The sequence below is a fragment of the Manis pentadactyla genome, chromosome 1, assembly GCF_030020395.1.
Source record: "Manis pentadactyla isolate mManPen7 chromosome 1, mManPen7.hap1, whole genome shotgun sequence".
Lineage (NCBI taxonomy): Eukaryota > Metazoa > Chordata > Mammalia > Pholidota > Manidae > Manis > Manis pentadactyla.
Window position 1 is genome coordinate 123,730,329 of NC_080019.1, and position 19,650 is coordinate 123,749,978.

The following is a 19,650-nucleotide window of genomic DNA, read 5'->3' on the forward strand; positions in this document are numbered from 1 at the left end:
AGGATTAATACCCAAAAATGGAATTGCTGGATCATATGGTGTTTCTACGTTTAATTTTCTGAGGAACCTTCATACTGCTTTCCACAGTGCTGCACCAATTCACATTCCTACCAACAATGCACAAGGATTCCCTTTTCTCCACATCCTTGCCAACACTTGTTATTTCTTTTCCCTTTGATAATAGCCATTCTGACAGGTGTGAGGAGATATCTCTTTGTGATTTTGATTTGTATTTCCCTGCTGATTAGTAATCTTGAGCATTTTTCATGTATCTGTTGGCCATCTGTTTGTCCTCTTTGGAAAAATGTCTGTTCAAGTCTTTGGCACATTTTTAAATCAGATTATTTGGTTTCTTGGTGTTCAGTTGTATGAATTTTTATATATTTTGGCTATAAACCCTTATTGGATACATCATTTACAAATATATTCTCCCAATCAGTAGGTTGCCTTTCCGTTTTGTCAATGGTTTCTTTCACTGTGCAAAAAAAAGTATTTTCATTTGATGAAGTCCCATTTCTTTATTTTTGCTTTTGTTTCCCTTGCCTAGGAAGATAAATCCAGAAATAGATAAGGCAAATGTTCAAGAGTTTACTGCCTAAGTTTTCTTTTAGAAGTTTTATGGTTTCGGGTTTTACATTTAGGTCTTTAATCCACTTGGAGTTTATTTTTGTGTATGGTATAAGACAGTGGTCCACTTTCATTCTTTTGCATGTAGCTGTCCAGTTTTCCTAATACTATTTATTGAAGAAACAACTATCTTTTACCCATTGTATATTCTTGCCTCCTTTGTCAGAGATTATTTGACCATATAAGCATGGGTTCATTTCTGAGCTCCCTGTTCAACTGCATTGATCTATGTCTATTTTTGTGATAATACCATATACTGTTTTGATTATTATAGCTTTGGAGTATAGTTTGAATTCAGGCAGTGTAATACCCCCTGCTCTGTTCTTTCTCAGGATTGCTTTGGCTATTTGAGGGTCTTCCGTGGTGCCATACGAATTTTAGGGTTATTTGTTCTAGTTTTGTGAAAAATGCCATTGGTATTTTGACAGGGACTGCACTGACTCGAAAGATTGCTCTGAGTATAGTATGGACATTTTAATAATGTTAATTCTTCTAATTCATGAACAGTGAATGTCTTTCCCTTTATTTGTACCATCTTCAATTTCTTTCAACAATGTTAAATTTGCTCCCAGGTATTTTATTCTTTTTGTGAATAAGATATTCTTTCATGTGAATAATTCTTTCAAAAAATAAGCACAAACGGATCCCTACGTATCATCGTCCAAAGACAATACAACTGCAAAAGTCACTAACATCAATGCAGCTATCCTCTCTTCTTATAATCCTCTGATTCTGGAGGTACAATAGCTGCCTGTTACTTTTACCAATTCAATCCCTGCCCCAGTTCTGTACTAAAAGTTAAAAAATCCATTTTAGACAAGTCATTCATTTTCTGTTCCTACTGGTCAGGAAGTATAACAGAAGTAGCCAAGAATATGTTTTGGATCCAGAACTGTTGGTTTCAAATTCCAATTCCACCACTTACAGTTTATCAAATTGTTTGTGGCTTGGCTTCATTACTTAAAAAATGAGGTTAATCATAATATCTTCCTCATAAAGTTGTGGTGAGAACCAAGTAAGTTCATGTTTGCAAAGCACTGAATACATCTGACGTACACAGCCAAGCAAGTGTAAAGTTCATACCTACACATGAAACTCTATGTTAAAACACTACAATATATTATAAAGGAAATAATCAAGTAAAAAGAAAATACTTACAAGGTCACTATATCAGCATTGGCTGCTTCCACAGCTATACTCAAAGGGTCTTTCCCTTCCTCATCAGTGGCATGTTGATTGGCACCTCGTTTTAGGAATAAACATACCTGCCTGTTTAAGGAAATAGCATTTTTGAGATACTGCCTATAAGAAAAAACATTAGTATTCACCTTAAAAAATAAAAATCACTATCTAACTTAAAGAAATAACATTTTCATTAGGAAATTTTTTATTCATTCTACAAGTATTTTTTGAACACTGACTCTAATAAAAATTTACCATGACCTTGATTTTATGAATCTCGAAATATTTATTTAACCTAGAGTTATAGGGCATAGTGAGATGTATAAATTATGGTCCCTACCCTACCATAGTATCATAGAAAGATGTACACATATATCTATAAAATTAAACAAAAATCATTCAAGGTGATTATCTGGGAAAGAAGGAGAAGCCAAGGCAATGTTAACAATATATTCATGAAAATACAATAGCAAAGAGTGGGAAGTAACCCTCTTGCTGTACTATACAAATATTCATAACTTGGAGAAATTGAAAAAAATGAATAAATATTTAAGAATGAATCATGGGAGTCTATGATGTAAAATGTGGAGAATTATTGACTGTTCAGGAAGAAAATACAAAGGGGTAAGTTAAATACCAGCACTTTTAAATATAGGGAAGTTTTTATGAAGTTATTGCTGACAGAGGGAAAGAACACAAGCTATGATAAAAATAGAAGATGCTATAAATAAAAATAAGAACAGCTTCTTGCTTGTCAAGGTAATAAGAACTGGATATCCTGAGATATTATAAAACAATCACCTATAACACAAACAATTCATATAAGAACAACATTTTTCCTTCATTTGTACCCTCTAATAAAAAGCCCATTTTCATGGCCTTATTGTTATGACTCTAAATATTGATCCAGAAGTCACAATATCAACAGCACAGACTAAGAATTTACTACAGAATTTGACTTTAGCTACCCTGTGGGAAAACTAAAAAAAAAGTCCAAAATTACAAAATTCTCCCAAAATGTGTGCTATGTACATAATGTATGTTTACATGCATAACTACACACACAGACTTAAACTGTGTGATAAAACCACCACAATCTTAATAACAGTTTTAAACACTAAAACTTGTCTATATAAACGAAAAGTGAACTTCAAAGTAAGCTTTGCAATTTTCTTATCTGAAAAGTAACAGTCATTTTTTCCTCAATGAGATTTTTAAAACTTCAAATTCCATCATGACAATATAAGTCATAGGAAAGTATCAATTTACAAACTCTACCTACTGGCCTTACCCTGAAAAAAAGCAAAACACTATTTTAAAATAAATTTTCAAATAAAATCTACTAAAATAAGCACTATAGTTTACCCTGTGTGCCCTAAGACTGTAGCATGGTGCAGTGGTCCCCGCCCTTGTACATCTCTTTGGTTCACATTAGCACCATTCTGCAGGAGAAATTCGCATGTCACCAAAGAGCCCTTAGAGGAAGAAAAAAAGATAACAATGTACAAAAAGCAAACGACTATATATTTCTACTAAAAACAGAGTATTTTCTTTTCTCTAATAGTCTATTTCATTCTCTCTGAAAGAGAAAATACCACCCAGCAAAAAGAGAAATGATACATTATTATCTTTCCAAGAATCATTTCTAATAGGAATTCAATTTGTAGTCTGTGATCTAGTAAAACACAATACTTTCATTACCAGAATTCTCTTCCATTAAGAAAAAACATTGAGCTTGCACAAAGTGATGCTCAGAAATCACTATTAGCTTCTTCTATTTTCTACCCTATCTCTTCTTAAAGCAAAAAGCAACATCAATGCTGTGTTCAAAATGAATTATGATTTTTTTTAAGTTTTACTACCCCCTGAAAACCTCAGTGTACAAATTCATACCCCTAATACAGCCTGAATAAGTGGTGATGCTTTGTTTTCCTCTGCATTAGCCCAGTTCACATCTGCACCATGAGCCAAAGCCTCAGCCATTTTAGGAAGATTTTTTTCATATGAAGCCCTGTAAAGCTGGAGTCCTGGATTAAGATGTTTAGAGTCCAGAAACACAGAAGAATCTTGCCTTTCTCCCTCTGAAAAGCAAACAAAATTACATCAATAAAAATGAGTTCTGGGTGGGGAGAGGAAGAATGGGAAGTTACTGTTTCGTAGGAACAGAGTTTCAGTTTTTTAAGACGAAAAGAGTTCTGTGAATGGATAGTAGTGATAAGACAACAATGAACAAAGTGAACAGACTTAATAACAGTGAAATGTACCTTAAAAATGGTTAGGATGGTAAATTCTGTTATGTATATCTTAACACAGTTTTCTTTTAAAAGAACTCTTAAGTGTACCACAATGTCAAAGTTTTGACATAAGAAACCACTCATTTAACAAAATGAGCTAATGGGAGAATTTCACAAAGATATTTTATTTCCAATAGACTGATCACTCCCCAAACAGTCAAACTGCTTCTTATAATAACATTGATTGTTATGCTAGGCCTTTGTGATCTTGCCAGTATCCAACTGGTAGGCTAATTACTGTGTATTAGACTAAAATTAGGTATATTCCTCTGAGCCTGGACTTAAGGACTCAGAGGAGACAGAATTCCTTACGAATTTCACTAAAACAACAAACCTCACTTTATTGCTAGGATGGTCCAATACATCACAATTTGCAGTACAAGCCATATGGATAATTCAAAGAATGCTTACTACCCTGAGGATTCTGAAAGACCAGAATCACTGAAAGCATGAAGGAGAGAATATAAGAGGAAAGCACAGATCATAAGAAAAACATAATGGGGAGGAGTTGCATCACTTTCTTCTAATAAGAAAAAGTACCTACAAAAAAGACTACAAGTAATAAGACAATTCATGTCGATTAAAAATTATCCTTAGCTGTTGACAAGGTACTTTTAGCATATATCATGAGGCTTAGAAGAATGTACAACTAGGAGAGAACTTTCAAATATGAAAAGAAATAGCTGCTTTCTCATTTAACAGTATTACTCTTCCCTTAGTACCTTCTAAAAGACTAAACATTTCCTTTAGAAACTATCTAATCAAGACCAGGCAGCTATCAAATGCATTTGTCAGCAAATACCAATTAATATTGGATTTCACCAAAACTCACCAGGCTCATATAAACTATTAGCTGACACTGTGGAAGGTAAAGATTCTCTTCCATCATCAGAGCTCTGCTGGATTCCACTGTCGTTACTTTTGACTGTTACAAAGAAGAATCAGCTAGTGATTAAAGTTCATGCCATTAACAATCTCCCACTAACAATGAGATTTTTAAATGATCTCTGATACGTCAACGTGAACTCATCTAACATCAGTAGAGTACATTTAATACAGTTTTAATCCTTTTCAACACTTAGCTTATCAAGATATGAATCAATCACAAAGCCTGAAAATAAATTTATTTTCAAAGTTGTAACATCTCATTACCCCATAATACAACAGGGGTAGTAAAGAGCTTAATTATTGTATGATTTTAAGTAATGTGTAATTCTGAGACAATGGGTTACATCTAGAGAAATGGCCACACCGCACAATGACCACTGGCACAGACTTGGAATGCTCCACAAGAGTAGTACTTACTACTACGTAGTTTTGAAGAAGTATCAAAGTAGGAGAAGAGTGAATCTAGCTCATCAGGACAGAACAGAGACTCCCGCCTGGCCTCCTCGCTATTTACAGCAACCACTGGGGACATGCAAGTTAGCAAAGCACAAAGCAGGCCATAAGGAGGGAAAAGGGCAGGAAAAAACGTTATTGGGAAAAATTTAGGAGGAAAAATATAGGAAGGATATTAGGTGGTTATTCAGATACTTAGAGTTAGGGCTTTTTGCTGTACTTATAATTCCCATCTCCCATTGCATATTAAGCAGAAATGTGAACTACTAAGACACTATTCAAATTTAACTGTTTTAAAGACATAGAAGTCCAATCTGTCCTTAGAATATGTAGAAAGAAATCGATTTTTAACATTTACAAAATCTAAATGGCAATGAATTCAGAGACTAAGAAAGTGACTTCAGCTTAAGGAAATATTTATATACATAACAAGCAAGCTGTAATACCTGAACATTGGGGAGATGCTCTGACTTGGTCACCTGGCCCAAGTTTAGAAATGCTCAGCCTCTTTTCTTCACAACTTTTGGAGACAATCCTTTTTTCCTGTTCAGGAGGTGATGATGATATGGAGTACTTATCCACAAATTTCCTTTCCACATATTTTGCTCTGATATATGCCTCTTTCTCCTGTCTGGTATACATAAAAATGTCATGATGTTCTGTTTAATCTCTTAGCATGGCTAATACTGTAAAGAAGCCATCATACATTGAATATTTCAAAGAAAGTCGCTAAAATGTAATACCAGTTAAAAATAAATTTGTGACATGCAACGTTTTCCTTAGAAATATATAATGAACTATGATTTCATATTCAAATGAAATACAAATAACAAACTACCTAAAAAATCACAAGCATTAACATGGCACTCTTATTCTCTTAATTTCTGTGCTCATTCATTTCTATACATACTATCTAATACTCTTTATAGAACAAAAAACAGTACTAAGAAAACTATAAAAGTTTATAGTAATTAACTTTAATATCGTTTTTACTCCAGTAAGTAATATCACATCCTGAACTATCACTACTGATGGCCATAATTTTTCATAAGACAACTACATTAAAACAACATAGCACTTCTAACTTAAGGGGGAAAAAAATGTCACTTTTAAAGTTTCTATTTATGATACAATCATAAAATGCCAAGTCTGTTTTATACCTTTTCTTACTGGTGATATCCTTTTAAAATGCTTAAGTCTCTGGCTTAAAGAGAAAGAATTTCAAGGTCTGAAAAACTCAAATAGCCATGCCTTAGCAAATAAATAATCACACTTAAGAGATATTGGTTAAGAGAACAACTTTAAAATACTACTAATTATACATAAAGATTTAGTTAAACAAAATCCCAACACAGGATTATGGCAAATAAAATTTTAATGCTAAAAATAAAGAATCATAAAAACTAAAAAGAATATCAACAACAAAAATTATGTACCTTGAAGGCATTCTTAGCCACTTCATTCAATGTATAGAATTAGAGGCATAATTTCAAATACTCATGCATATCAGAAGCTAGTCTTTTCACCTTCAGTCTTCAACATCATAATGCTATGTATGAAGTACATGATTAACAAATATTTGCTGAACTAAGCCAAACAAAGTAAATTTATTCATTGTAGATAGTAGAAACCTGACCCTTGAAGAAGACATTAATGAATAGATTATCTCTGGCCTACTTTAACTGCTAAGAGCTTTTATATCCCTATGGAGAGCCTTGATTTTTAAGGTTCTTTCTCATCTAGAGACTATAACTGATTATCTGACTGATAAAATATAGTTATTTAATTAACATACCCAAGGAAAGAGATAGTTGCATTTTAATAGAAGCAGTAATGATCTCTTCCCATTATTTACATATCAATTACAGTGAAATAAAATCACAGCTTTATTCCTGATCAGGAAAAAAAGAAAAAAAACCTATTAAAACAACTGAAATAGTACCTTTGTCCTGGTTGTGGTTTCTTTATTCCCATTTTTTCCACTTTAGCTTCATAAACTCGATTTATGACATCATTCCCCAGTTCACACATAAGCTGTATGGCAGGAAAATGGAAAAATAATCTGTAAATTCCTAAAAATACTATGAAAGTCCTTAAAGCAAGGACAGATAACTAATTCCTTTTGCATATTTTGCAACTGCTACTTCCACAGAGTCGTTAAAGAAAATGAGACAAGGATGGAAAGCAAGATCATCATTTTGTCATTCTTCACCAGAATACCTCCCCTAGATTACCTTTCTTACAAGAAAGGGTTTCTCCTCACCCATCTTCCACTAGTTTTCTATCCCTCCTCTATGACTAGCACAATGCTGCACATTATTCACAATGTCTGGGTAAATGAACTGAAAGAAGAAGCCCAAGGCCGGCCAGTCAAGTGCAGTTTCAAACAACTCAAAATTGAAGTAAAAAGACCACGGGAATACGGCAGCGTGAGTAGTTCAGTGGAAATCTCCTCCCCAAAATATATATATTTTTGAAAATACAATAAATACAACTATTCCTAAAAGAGACACCAGTGGATGAAGTACAACAGCCAGGATACATCTACATCTGTGAAAACTCAACATCACATGAAGGGGGTAAGACACAAGCCGCGGCCAGGCAGGACCCGAACACTTCCCCACCCCAGAATCCAGCGGGAGGAAAAGAGTTGGAACGGGGAGGAAGTGAAAGCCCAGGATGGCTAAAGAACCAGCTCTAGAAATCCGCACCCAAAGCGCAGACACAAGGTGCATGGAGTTCAAGATATTAGAGAAACGGAAAACAGCACCCGAGACAAAAGAAAAGCGAGTGCTTTTAGCAAGTCTTAAAGAGACAGGGACCCCACAGCTGGACGAAGTCGTCTCAGCACACTTAGCCAGCAACTGGGAATCCCGGATAATATTAGGTGCCCTAAACCCCTGGGCGGCAGTGCAGTTCTGAAGCCCCTCACAGCACTAAGCAGCCTGCCAGTCGTTCCCCCAACTGGCGCGGACCCCGACACACAAGCCCAGCAGTGGGAGAGTGCCAGCGCGCGCCGGGGGCGGCGGTGCTGGAAGGGATCGGGAGTGGCCCGCATGCGCCAGCGGAGCCAGAGAGGAACAGGAGCAGCTCGTGCAAGCCCACCACAGCAGCAACCAAACAGCCTGGGAGTGGCTGGTGCGCACTGGCGCGAGAGGAGACTGGGAGAGTTCCATGTGGGAGAGGCCCGCGTGCAACTGCAGCAGTACCAGGGGGAGCAGCTGCGCTCCCAGCAGTCAACCGGAATACCAGCCCAACGCACAGCTGCCTGGGCCAGACTCAAAGGCCGCTGCTGGCAAACAGTTGCCCGGCAGGGGCGCCGCTATTGCAGAGGAGCGCACCTGGCATGACTGCCACATCCTGCAGAGCTCCGCGCTGCTCTGATGGAGACCCCAACAACAGCAGCTTAGGGGATTAACACGGTGGCTGCTCCAGGAGTGCAGGTAACTGACACAGGCAGCAGAGAAGAGCAAAGCATTCAGCAAAAAGGAAAGTACTTTGTTCTCCCAGCTGACATATCTGCAACCTGCCTACAGCCACCGCTACCACCATAAAAAGGCAAAGAAATTTGTTCCAGTCCAAAATAGTTCAGACAAAACCTGACAGAGGATCTGCAGAGACAGACCTAACCAGTTTCCCTGAAAAAGAATTCAAAATAAAAACCATAAACATACTGACAGAGCTGCAAAGAAACATACAAGAGTTAAGGGATGACGTCCAGAGGGAGATTACAGAAATGAAACAATCTCTGGAAGGATTTATAAGCAGAATGGATAAGATGCAAGAGGCCATTGATGGAATAGAAACCAGAGAACAGGAACGCATAGAAGCTGAACCAGAGAGAGATAAAAGGATCTCCAGGAATGAAACAATATTAAGAGAACATTGTGACCAATCCAAAAGGAACCATATCTGCATTATAGGGGTACCAGAAGAAGAAGAGAGAGAAAAAGGGATAGAAAGTATCTTTGAAGAAATAATTGCTGAGAACTACCCCAAACTGGGAGAGGAAATAGTTGCTCAGACTACGGAAGCAGACAGAAATCGCAACAGAAGGGACCCAAAGAGGACAACACCAAGACACATAATAATTAAAAAGGCAAAGATCAAAGACAAGGACAGACTATAAAAGGCAGCCAGAGACAGAAAAAAGGTCACCTACAAAGGAAAACATACCAGGCTACCATCAGACTTCTCAAAAGAAACCTTACAAGCCAGAAGAGAATGGCATGATATACTTAAAGCAATGAAACAGAAGGGCCTTGAACCAAGGATACTGTATTCAGCACGATTACCATTTAAATATGAAGGAGGGATTAAACAATTCCCAGACAAGCAAATGTTGAGGGAATTTGCCTCCCACAAACCACCTCTACAGGGTATCTTGGAGGGACTGCTCTAGATGGGAGCGCTCCTAAAAGGAGCACAGAACAAAACACCCAACATATGAAGAATGGAGGAGGAGGAATAAGAAGGGAGAGAAATAAAGAATCATCAGACAGTGTTTATAATAGCTCAATAAGCGAGCTAAATTAGACAGTAAGATAGTAAAGAAGCTAACCTTGAACCTTTGGTAACCACAAACTTAAAGCCTGCAATGGCAGTAAGTACATATCTTTCAATAATCACCCTAAATGTAAATGGACTGAATGCACCAATCAAAAGACACAGAGTAATAGAATGGATAAAAAACCAAGACCCATCTATATGCTGCTTACAAGAGACTCACCTCAAACCCAAAGACATGCACAGATTAAAAGTCAAGGGATGGAAAAAGATATTTCATGCAAAGGAAGAAAAAAGCTGGTGTTGCAGTACAAGTATCAGACAAAATAGACTTCAAAACAAAGAAAGTAACAAGAGATAAAGAAGGACATTACATAATGATAAAGGGCTCAGTCCAACAAGAGGATATAACCATGATAAACATATATGCACCCAGTACAGGAGCACCAATATATGTGAAACAAATACTAACAGAATTAAAGGAGGAAATAGAATGCAATGCATTCATTTTGGGAGACTTCAACAAACCACCCACTCAAAAGGACAGATCCACCAGACAGAAAATAAGAAAGGACACAGAAGCACTGAACAACACACTAGAACAGATGGACCTAAAAGACATCTATACAACTCTACATCCAAAAGCAACAGCATACACATTTTTCTCAAGCACACATGGAACATTCCCCAGAATAGACCACATACTAGGCCACAAAAAGAGCCTCAGTAAATTCCAAAAGATTGAAATCCTACCAACCAACTTCTCAGACCACAAAGGTATAAAACCAGAAATAAATTGTACAAAGAAAGCAAAAAGGCTCACAAACACATGGAGGCTTAACAACATGCTCCTAAATAATCAATGGATCAACGAACAAATTAAAATAGAGATCAAGGAATATATAGAAACAAATAACAACAACAACACAAAGCCCTAACTACTGTGGGACGCAGCAAAAGCACTCTTAAGAGGAAAGTATATAGCAATCCAGGCATGTTTAAAGAAGGAAGAACGATCCCAAATGAATAGTCTAATGTCACAATTATTGAAATTCGGAAAAGAAGAACAAATAAGAACAAATGAGGCCTAAGGTCAGCAGACAGAGGGACATAATAAAGATCAGAGAAGAAATAAATAAAATTGTAAAGAATAAAACAATAGAAAAAAATCAATGAACCCAAGAGCTGGTTCTTCGAGAAAATTAACAAAATAGATAAGCCTCTAGCCAGACTTATTAAGAGAAAAAAGGGAGTCAACACACATCAACAGAATCAGAAATGAGAAAGGAAAAATCATGACGGACTCCACAGAAATACAAAGAATTATTAGCAAATACTATAAAACCTATATGCTAACAAGCTGGAAAACCTAGGAGAAATGGACAACTTCCTAGAAAAATACAAACTGCCAAGTCTGACCCAGAAAGAAACAGAAATTCTAAATAGACCAATTACCAGCAACGAAATTGAAGTGGTAATCAAAAAACTACCCAAGAAAAAAAACCCCAGGCCAGATGGATTTACCTCAGAATTTTATCAGACATACAGAGAAGACATAATACCCATTCTCCTTAAAGTTTTCCAAAAAATAGAAGAGGAGGGAATACTCCCAAACTCATTCTATGAAGCCAACATCACCCTAATACCAAAACCAGGCAAAGACCCCACCAAAAAAGAAAACTACAGACCAATATCCCTGATGAACGTAGATGCAAAACTACTCAACAAAACATTAGCAAACCAAAATCAAAAATACATCAAAAGGATCATACACCATGACCAAGTGGGATTCATTCCAGGGATGCAAGGATGGTACAACATTTAAAAATCCATCAACATCATCCACCACATCAACAAAAAGAAGGACAAAAACCACATGATCATCTCCATAGATGCTGAAAAAGCATTCAACAAACTTCAACATCCATTCATGATAAAAACTCTCAATAAAATGGACATAGAGGGCAAGGACCTCAACATAATAAAGGCCATATATGATAAACGCACAGCTAACAGCGAGAGGAACAGTGAGAGGCTGAAAGCTTTTCCTCTGAGATCGGGAACTAGACAGGGATGCCCACTCTCCCCACTGTTATTCAACATAGTACTGGAGGTCCTAGCCAAGGCAATTAGACAAAACAAAGAAATACAAGGAATCCGGATCGGTAAAGAAGAAGTCAAACTGTCACTATTTGCAGATGACATGATATTGTACATAAAAAACCCTAAAGACTCCACTCAAAAACTGCTGGAACAAATATCGGAATTCAGCAAAGTTGCAGGATACAAAATTAAGACACAAAAATCTGTGGCTTTCCTATACACTAACAATGAACTAAAAGAAAGAGAAATCAGGAAAACAATTTCATTCACAATAGAATCAAAAAGAATAAAACACCTAGGAATAAACCAAACCAAAGAAGTGAAAGAACTATACCCTGAAAACTACAAAACACTCTTAAGAGAAATTAAAGGGGACACTAACAGATGGAAACTCATCCCATGCTCATGGCTAGGAAGAATTAATATCGTCAAAATGGCCATCCTGCCCAAAGCAATATACAGATTTGATGCAATCCCTATGAAACTACCAGCAACATTCTTCAATGAACTGGATCAATTAATTCAAAAATTCATATGGAAACACCAAAGACCCCGAATAGCCAAAGCAATCTCAAGAAGGAAGAATAAAGTGGGGGGGATCTCACTCCCCAACTTCAAGCTCTACTACAAAGCCACAGTAATCAAGACAATTTGGTACTGGCACAAGAACAGAGCCACAGACAAGTGGAACAGATTAGAGACTCCAGACATTAACCCAAACATATACGGTCAATTAATATTTGATAAAGGAGCCATGGACATACAATGGGGAAATGACAGTCTCTTCAACAGATGGTGCTGGCAAAACTGGACAGCTACATGTAAGAGAATGAAACTGGATCACTTTCTAACCCCATACACAAAAGTAAATTCGAAATGGATCAAAGACTTGAATGTAAGTCATGAAACCATAAAACTCTTAGGAAAAAACATAGGCAAAAACCTCTTAGACATAAACATGAATGACCTCTTCTTGAACATATCTCCCCAGGCAAGGGAAATAAAAGTAAAAATGAACAAGTGAGACTATATTAAGCTGAAAACTTCTGTACAGCAAAAGACACCATCAATAGAACAAAAACGTACCCTACAGTATGGGAGAATATATTTTTAAATGACAGATCCAATAAAGGCTTGACGTCCAAAATATATAAAGAGCTCACCCACCTCAACAAACAAAAAACAAATAATCCAATTAAAAAATGGGCAGAGGAACTGAACAGTTCTCCAAAAAAGAAATACAGATGGCCAACAGACACATGAAAAGATGCTCCACATCGCCTGTCATCAGAGAAATGCAAATTAAAACCACTATGAGGTATCACCTCACACCAGTAAGGATGGCTACCATTCAAAAGACAAACAACAACAAATGTTGGCAAGGTTGTGGAGAAAGGGGAACCCTCCTACACTGTTGGTGGGAATGTAAATTAGTTCAACCATTGTGGAAAGCAGTATGGAGGTTCCTCAAAAAGCTCAAAATAGAAATACCATTTGACCCAGGAATTCCATTTCTAGGAATTTACCCTACGAATGCAGCACTCCAGTTTGAAAAAGACAGATGCACCCCTATGTTTATCGCTGCACTATTTACAATAGCCAAGATATGGAAGCAACCTAGGTGTCCATCAGTAGATGAATGGATAAAGAAGATGTGGTACATATACACAATGGAATATTACTCAGCCATAAGAAAAAAACAGATCCTACCATTTGCAACAACGTGGATGGAGCTAGAGGGTATTATGCTCAGTGAAATCAGCCAGGCAGAGAAAGACAAGTACCAAATGATTTCACTCATATGTGGAGTATAAGAACAAAGGAAAACTGAAGGAACAAAACAGCAGCAGAATCACAGAACCCAAGAATGGACTAACAGTTACCAAAGGGAAAGGGACTGGGGAGGATGGGTGGGAAGGGAGGGCTAAGGGCGGGGAAAAAAAATGGGGGCATTACGATTAGCATGTATAGTGTGGCGTGGCACAGGGAAGGCTGTGCAACACAGAGAAGACAAGTAGTGATTTTACAGCATCTTAGTAAGGTGATGGACAGTGACTGTGAAGGGGTATGTGGGGGGGACTTGGTGAAGGGGGACCCTAGTAAACATAATGTTCTTCATGTAATTGTAGATTAATGATACCAAAAAAATTAAAAAATAAAAAATAAATTTAAAAAAACACAGGAAAATAATAATAAATGATTAAAAGGAAAAAAAAATTCATCTCCAAGGAAGATAACAGTAAATATTTTTAAACAATTAAGAGATTATTATAATTTCACACTTAAATTTTAAATGTAGATCTCACTGGCTCCCAATACTGTGCAATCTCAATTTTGAAGAAACTTGGCAAAACCACAAATTAATCTCCATATGTTCTTCTTGGGATACATATGCATATTGAAAGAAAATGTGGTACATACACACAATGGAATATTACTCAGCCATAAGAAAAAAACAGATCCTACCATTTGCAACAACATGGATGGAACTAGAGGGTATTATGCTCAGTGAGATCAGCCAGGCGGAGAAAGACAAGTACCAAATGATTTCACTCATATGTGGAGTATAAGAACAAAGGAAAACTGAAGGAACAAAACAGCAGCAGAATCACAGAACCCAAGAATGGACTAACAGTTACCAATGGGAAAGGGACTGGGGAGGATGGGTGGGAAGGGAGGGCTAAGGGCGGGGAAAAAGAAAGGAGACATTACGAACATATGCAGATTGAATCCTGGGGGAAAACCTCAGTATTACATAGGTTCCCAAAATAAAAGTATGAAGTAATCGTAGTAATAACCTTTGAGGCATATGTTTTGGTCAAATAAAAGAAACCACAGCAAATATACAGCAAAAATGCTTTGGTTCAAAATGTCATTTTAGATCATGTTTCTTGAGCAAAGATAAATATGATTCCAACAGTGTTTGGCCGGTAAATATATTTTTATTGATATAAATTAATTTTTTTCCTGTTAGAAACTAAAAATTAATGATTTGAAGAAATGAGGAGACATGTAAATGATACAGTGTCTAACAAAAGAGAAACATAATGTCATCTAAAAAAGTAAATGCTTCATAGTATGTTTTCTTCTTGGTATCTGCAGCTGTAGAAAATGATTTTTAATGTTCATAGTGTAATAAGGTTTTTTCTTTGATATTAAAGAAAAAATAAAAGATTTTCTCTCTCGAGTGCAATTTCTGATACTTGTAATCAAGTAGATATCAGTGTATTTCTATATATAATCAGATTGCTTTATCACAACCATCAGTAATTGACTTTGCTTAAGCACAGGATAAATTTTTTGGAAGAATATCAAGTCTTAGAGAATCAGATGCAAGGCTAAACAATCAGGACTAGAAAATGAACAGACTCCACCGCCACTCTCAATGTTATTGCCACTGACACACTTTAGACACTGATGTGAATAATTTCTCACTGTTCTATGTCTTCAAGTCTCTAGCTGACCCAGTCTGATGGGGGACGGGGATTGGAAATACCTTGCATCTTGTTCACTTGTGTAGGACATGGTGCCAGGTAAGCATTTCCCAAAATGTAGGAAAAGTGTTGAGAAATGGATAGACTTTACATGTATAAACATCCAGTATATATTTGTAATACATTGGGAGGTTAAACACACTACGCATTTTGGCTCTTTTCAATGCTCAATATTCAGCATTCTCTCTATGCTAATCTAGTATCGAAGGTGATAATGGTGAAGGAGTCATTCTTTTATGTTTGTACTTAATTTGCATAATATACATCAATGTACCAGAGGAATGAAAAATAAAAGTAGTATTTTAAAAAAAAGTTGAGGTAAACAATTTTCTCCTTATACTTTATATACACACACACATACACACATATACATATATATGTATTTTGAAATTTTTGTTTAAAAGTTTCAGTCATTTTTTACATGTATTAGATAACTATTTTTCAACCCAATTTTCTAAAATGAATCTACTCAGTTCATACCTACACACAAAGTTGATGCAGAAATTAGATTTCTACCCCTCATCCCCTATTTTCTTCTCCATTGAATTCATAACAAGTCCTGGGAGCCAACATATCATTTTCATTTAAATGTTTATACAATAATTCCACAAAGCCAATTTTTTACTTTACACAACTGACAGGATTAAAGTTTATCTATAGATTGAAATAAAAACTCAAGCACATTAAGAACACAATTTCCAGGCAGAAATGAATGCAGAGTATATGACAACCTTGAAACTAATTTTTTATATATAATATGGTAAACTAAATGGTGAGAAGAAAAAGTAGACTATTAACTGTTAATGAGTTTTGTAAATCTTATGAGAAACTCAGTTGTGATCTAAAATTACTTAAGACATTTTCATATATATGAGTTCTTACAGAGGGAAAAAAGGATGTTATGGTTTGATAACTACTATACAAACAATGTAAATTTGCAAATGGTCCTATTGTAAAGCAACCCAATGATAACATGCTACACCAATCCAGTATGGAGCTCACTATAGCAATGTCTCTTACATTTTTAACAAGAACTTATGTAATTATAAAAGATTATAATTGAAGCACAAAATCTAACATATTTTTGAGAAAACATAAAAATGTAGGAATGCTGGTTTCCTTAAAAAGTGAATCTAGTTGGAGTTAAGAGTGCTACATAAACTTAGCATTTTTAAAAACCCAATATGAAAACACCCAATTTGCCAAAATAGACTCCGTGTGTTTCAGTATATTTTATTCATTGTTACCATTGAGAAACTCATACATTTGTAAACCAAGATTCTTAAAATCCTGATATTTTATGTGAAAATATGAAATATTTTTAATCAAATATTTGTTTTACCTTTAAAAGTTCAGGTTCCCATGTGTCTAATGTTAAAGATCGTACTTTTGAAAAATGAACACCAAGACTCCTAAGTGGGAAAAAATAAGACTATATTAATATATAAAATTATCAAGTCTCTATTTGCATGTCATGCAAATTATTTTTCTACTCTAATGAAACAAAGTCCCTAGTATAGCCCTCAAACACACATACACACACATAATTGTTGACAGATATTCTGGTTAATAAGGAATAGTGAACTGATATCCTCAAAGGGAGGACTTCACAACCAGCATTTTATCCACTCTACAAGAGGTACAAAGATACAAACTGGCAGTCAAAATAGGCAACTAGAAAAGGCCCTCTTAATCAATGGGGCATGATAATTTACAATGTGTTTACCCAAAAGAAGTCTCTCACCCTGAAGAGGCCTACCCACCGGTGAATTCCAGAACACTCGATACACAGGGTGATGCCCAAGTTGATGCTGGCCCAGCGTGGGTCTGCCAGACCACAATCACAGCAACTGGCATTGCCAGGGATACACTGGACTCGCTGTAGTGCACTTTCTCCTTTCAATAACTTATCTTTTGACTCATTTCCAGAATCCAGGCTTCCTGTGGATGGAGATGATTTCTTATCCAGCTTCTACAAGAATTAAAAATCATTTGTTTTTTAAAAAAAAAACATTGTAATACTACACACACACTACATGCTCTGAATCAAAGCTCCTAATAAACTGAACACCTATTATGGGCCTTCACCAGGCATTTCTTTATTAGAGATTCGAGGATGAAAAGATATAGGTTCCTCCATCAACTGGCATTTAGTCTTGTCACAAAAAACATAGATATTGAACAAGAAGTATATGTGTGTCTGTGTGTGTGTGTGTGTATCTATATATAATAACTGATGCAATGAATATATGTTCAAGATCTGAGGGCAAAAAAAGGGGGAACACTAACTTAACATGCAGAATGAGAGAAAAGGGGAGTAAGACTATTAAAACTCAAGAATAACATAAATATTATTTTATACCAACTTTTTCCAAAGGTATTCAATGAACTACAAGCAAGTTGTTTCAATTATTGCAGTGAATAACTAGAAACGGAACGGCCTTTTACTAAAGAGCAGATCAATTACATAATTATAACTATGGAATGAATAAACAATAGAATACACAATATCTAAATCTCATGGGCTATTAGGAAGCCAGGAGGAAATCAAAAAGTGGCAGGTAAGCAAAAAGTTAAAACTTTTTAAGTATACAGAAAATAATAACCAAGTACAAACATGTAGTTTGGGGATCCTAAGCAATTAAAGATATAGTCTAAAAAGCCTTCTGGTTTAAAAACATTTCAACCTTAGCTAACTACTATTTTAGTACAGAATCACTAGAAATTTAATCTGGCTCTTGCTGTCCTTTCCCTGAAAACTCAAACAGCCATTAGGTGGGACCAAGCAATGAAACTGGAATACAGTATTTCACAGAGGACTGAGCTGAGTGAAGTACATATCCTCAAATGAAAGCACCTCTGTAGGTTGTTGGATCCCAAGCATGAAAAGAAGTATATCTGTCTGCATGAGGAGACGGCCCAGCAAGGGAAGTGAGAGTCTGGGACAGGACAGCACCAAGGGGAGTGCCAACTGGAGTGAGGTGCCAGAGCCTTTGTTGGATGAAGGGGCAGAAGGCAGCAGAGAGGATACTGGTTACATGCAGGAAGCCTAATCATGTAAGTAAACATGATAAAAACAAATGGGAGAGGGGGCTGAGCCAAGATGGCGGCATGAGTAGGACAGTGGGAATCTCTTCCCAAAAACATATATATTTTTGAAAATACAACAAATACAAATATCCCTAAAAGAGAGACCAGAAGAAACAGGAAAACAGCCAGACAACATCCACACCCGCGAGAACCCAGCACCTGACGAAGCAGGTAAGATACAAGCCCCGGCCTGGCAGGATGCGAGCATCCCCCACCCCAGCTCCCAGCGGGAGAAGAGGAGTCGGAGCAGGGAGGGAGAGGGAGCCCAGGACTGCTAAATACCCAGCCTTAGCCATCCGCACCCATAACGCAGACACACAAAGCATGGGGTGCTGGATACAAGGGGAACAAAACAGTAAAACCTGCCAGCGGGTACCTGTAGCCAAACCCCTGGGACAAAGAAAAGCGAGTGCTTTTTGAAAGAATTAAAGGAACAGTGACCCCACAGCTGGACGGAAGCGTCCAGAGACACTTAGCCCAGCAGCTGGGAATCCCGGGGAACTCCGGGCACCCTAACCCCCTGGGCAGCAGCGCAGCTCTGAGACCCCTCACGGGGATAAACAGCCCACCGCCCGTTCCCCCTTCCAGCACGGCCAGAACGTAGCAGAGCAGCAGCCTGAGGCTGGCCACGCCCACAACAAGTGAGCTTCCTCCATAGTGGCCGGGCAAGAAACAGAGACCCAGTCTATGTGAAACTGCCCAACACAAACAGCTAGGGGTCGCCGTTGTCCCAGGAAAGAAAGGCCAGGAGCGAGTGGAAAGGGTCTTGGATCTCCCAGCTGACAGACGAGTCAACAGCATACCACTGCATCTACAAACATGAAAAGGCAGAAAAATTTGATCCAGACCAGACTAACCCAGACATCCTCCACATCCTCCCCTGAAAAGGAATCTGGGAAGATAGATTTAACCAATCTTCCTGAAAAAGAATTCAAAACAAAAGTCATAACCTTGCTGATGGACTTGCAGAGAAATATGCAAGAATGGAGGACGGAGAATACAGACATAAAACA

General features: G+C 37.0%; 1 protein-coding gene across 2 annotated transcripts in view; it reads right to left on the reverse strand.

Moving 5' to 3' along the window:
* The window catches only part of ACAP2 (ArfGAP with coiled-coil, ankyrin repeat and PH domains 2), a 163,500-nt gene that overhangs the window by 12,154 nt on the left and 131,696 nt on the right, over positions 1-19,650 (reverse strand). For both annotated transcript variants that reach the window (XM_036933209.2, XM_057501373.1), the window contains 8 exons: positions 17,311-17,519; positions 16,890-16,959; positions 7,387-7,478; positions 5,891-6,075; positions 4,936-5,028; positions 3,703-3,890; positions 3,175-3,284; positions 1,786-1,896 (listed from right to left, as the gene is read on the reverse strand). In XM_036933209.2, the coding sequence (XP_036789104.2) occupies positions 1,786-1,896; positions 3,175-3,284; positions 3,703-3,890; positions 4,936-5,028; positions 5,891-6,075; positions 7,387-7,478; positions 16,890-16,959; positions 17,311-17,519 (1,058 nt within the window). The remainder of the gene's footprint in view (positions 1-1,785; positions 1,897-3,174; positions 3,285-3,702; positions 3,891-4,935; positions 5,029-5,890; positions 6,076-7,386; positions 7,479-16,889; positions 16,960-17,310; positions 17,520-19,650) is intronic.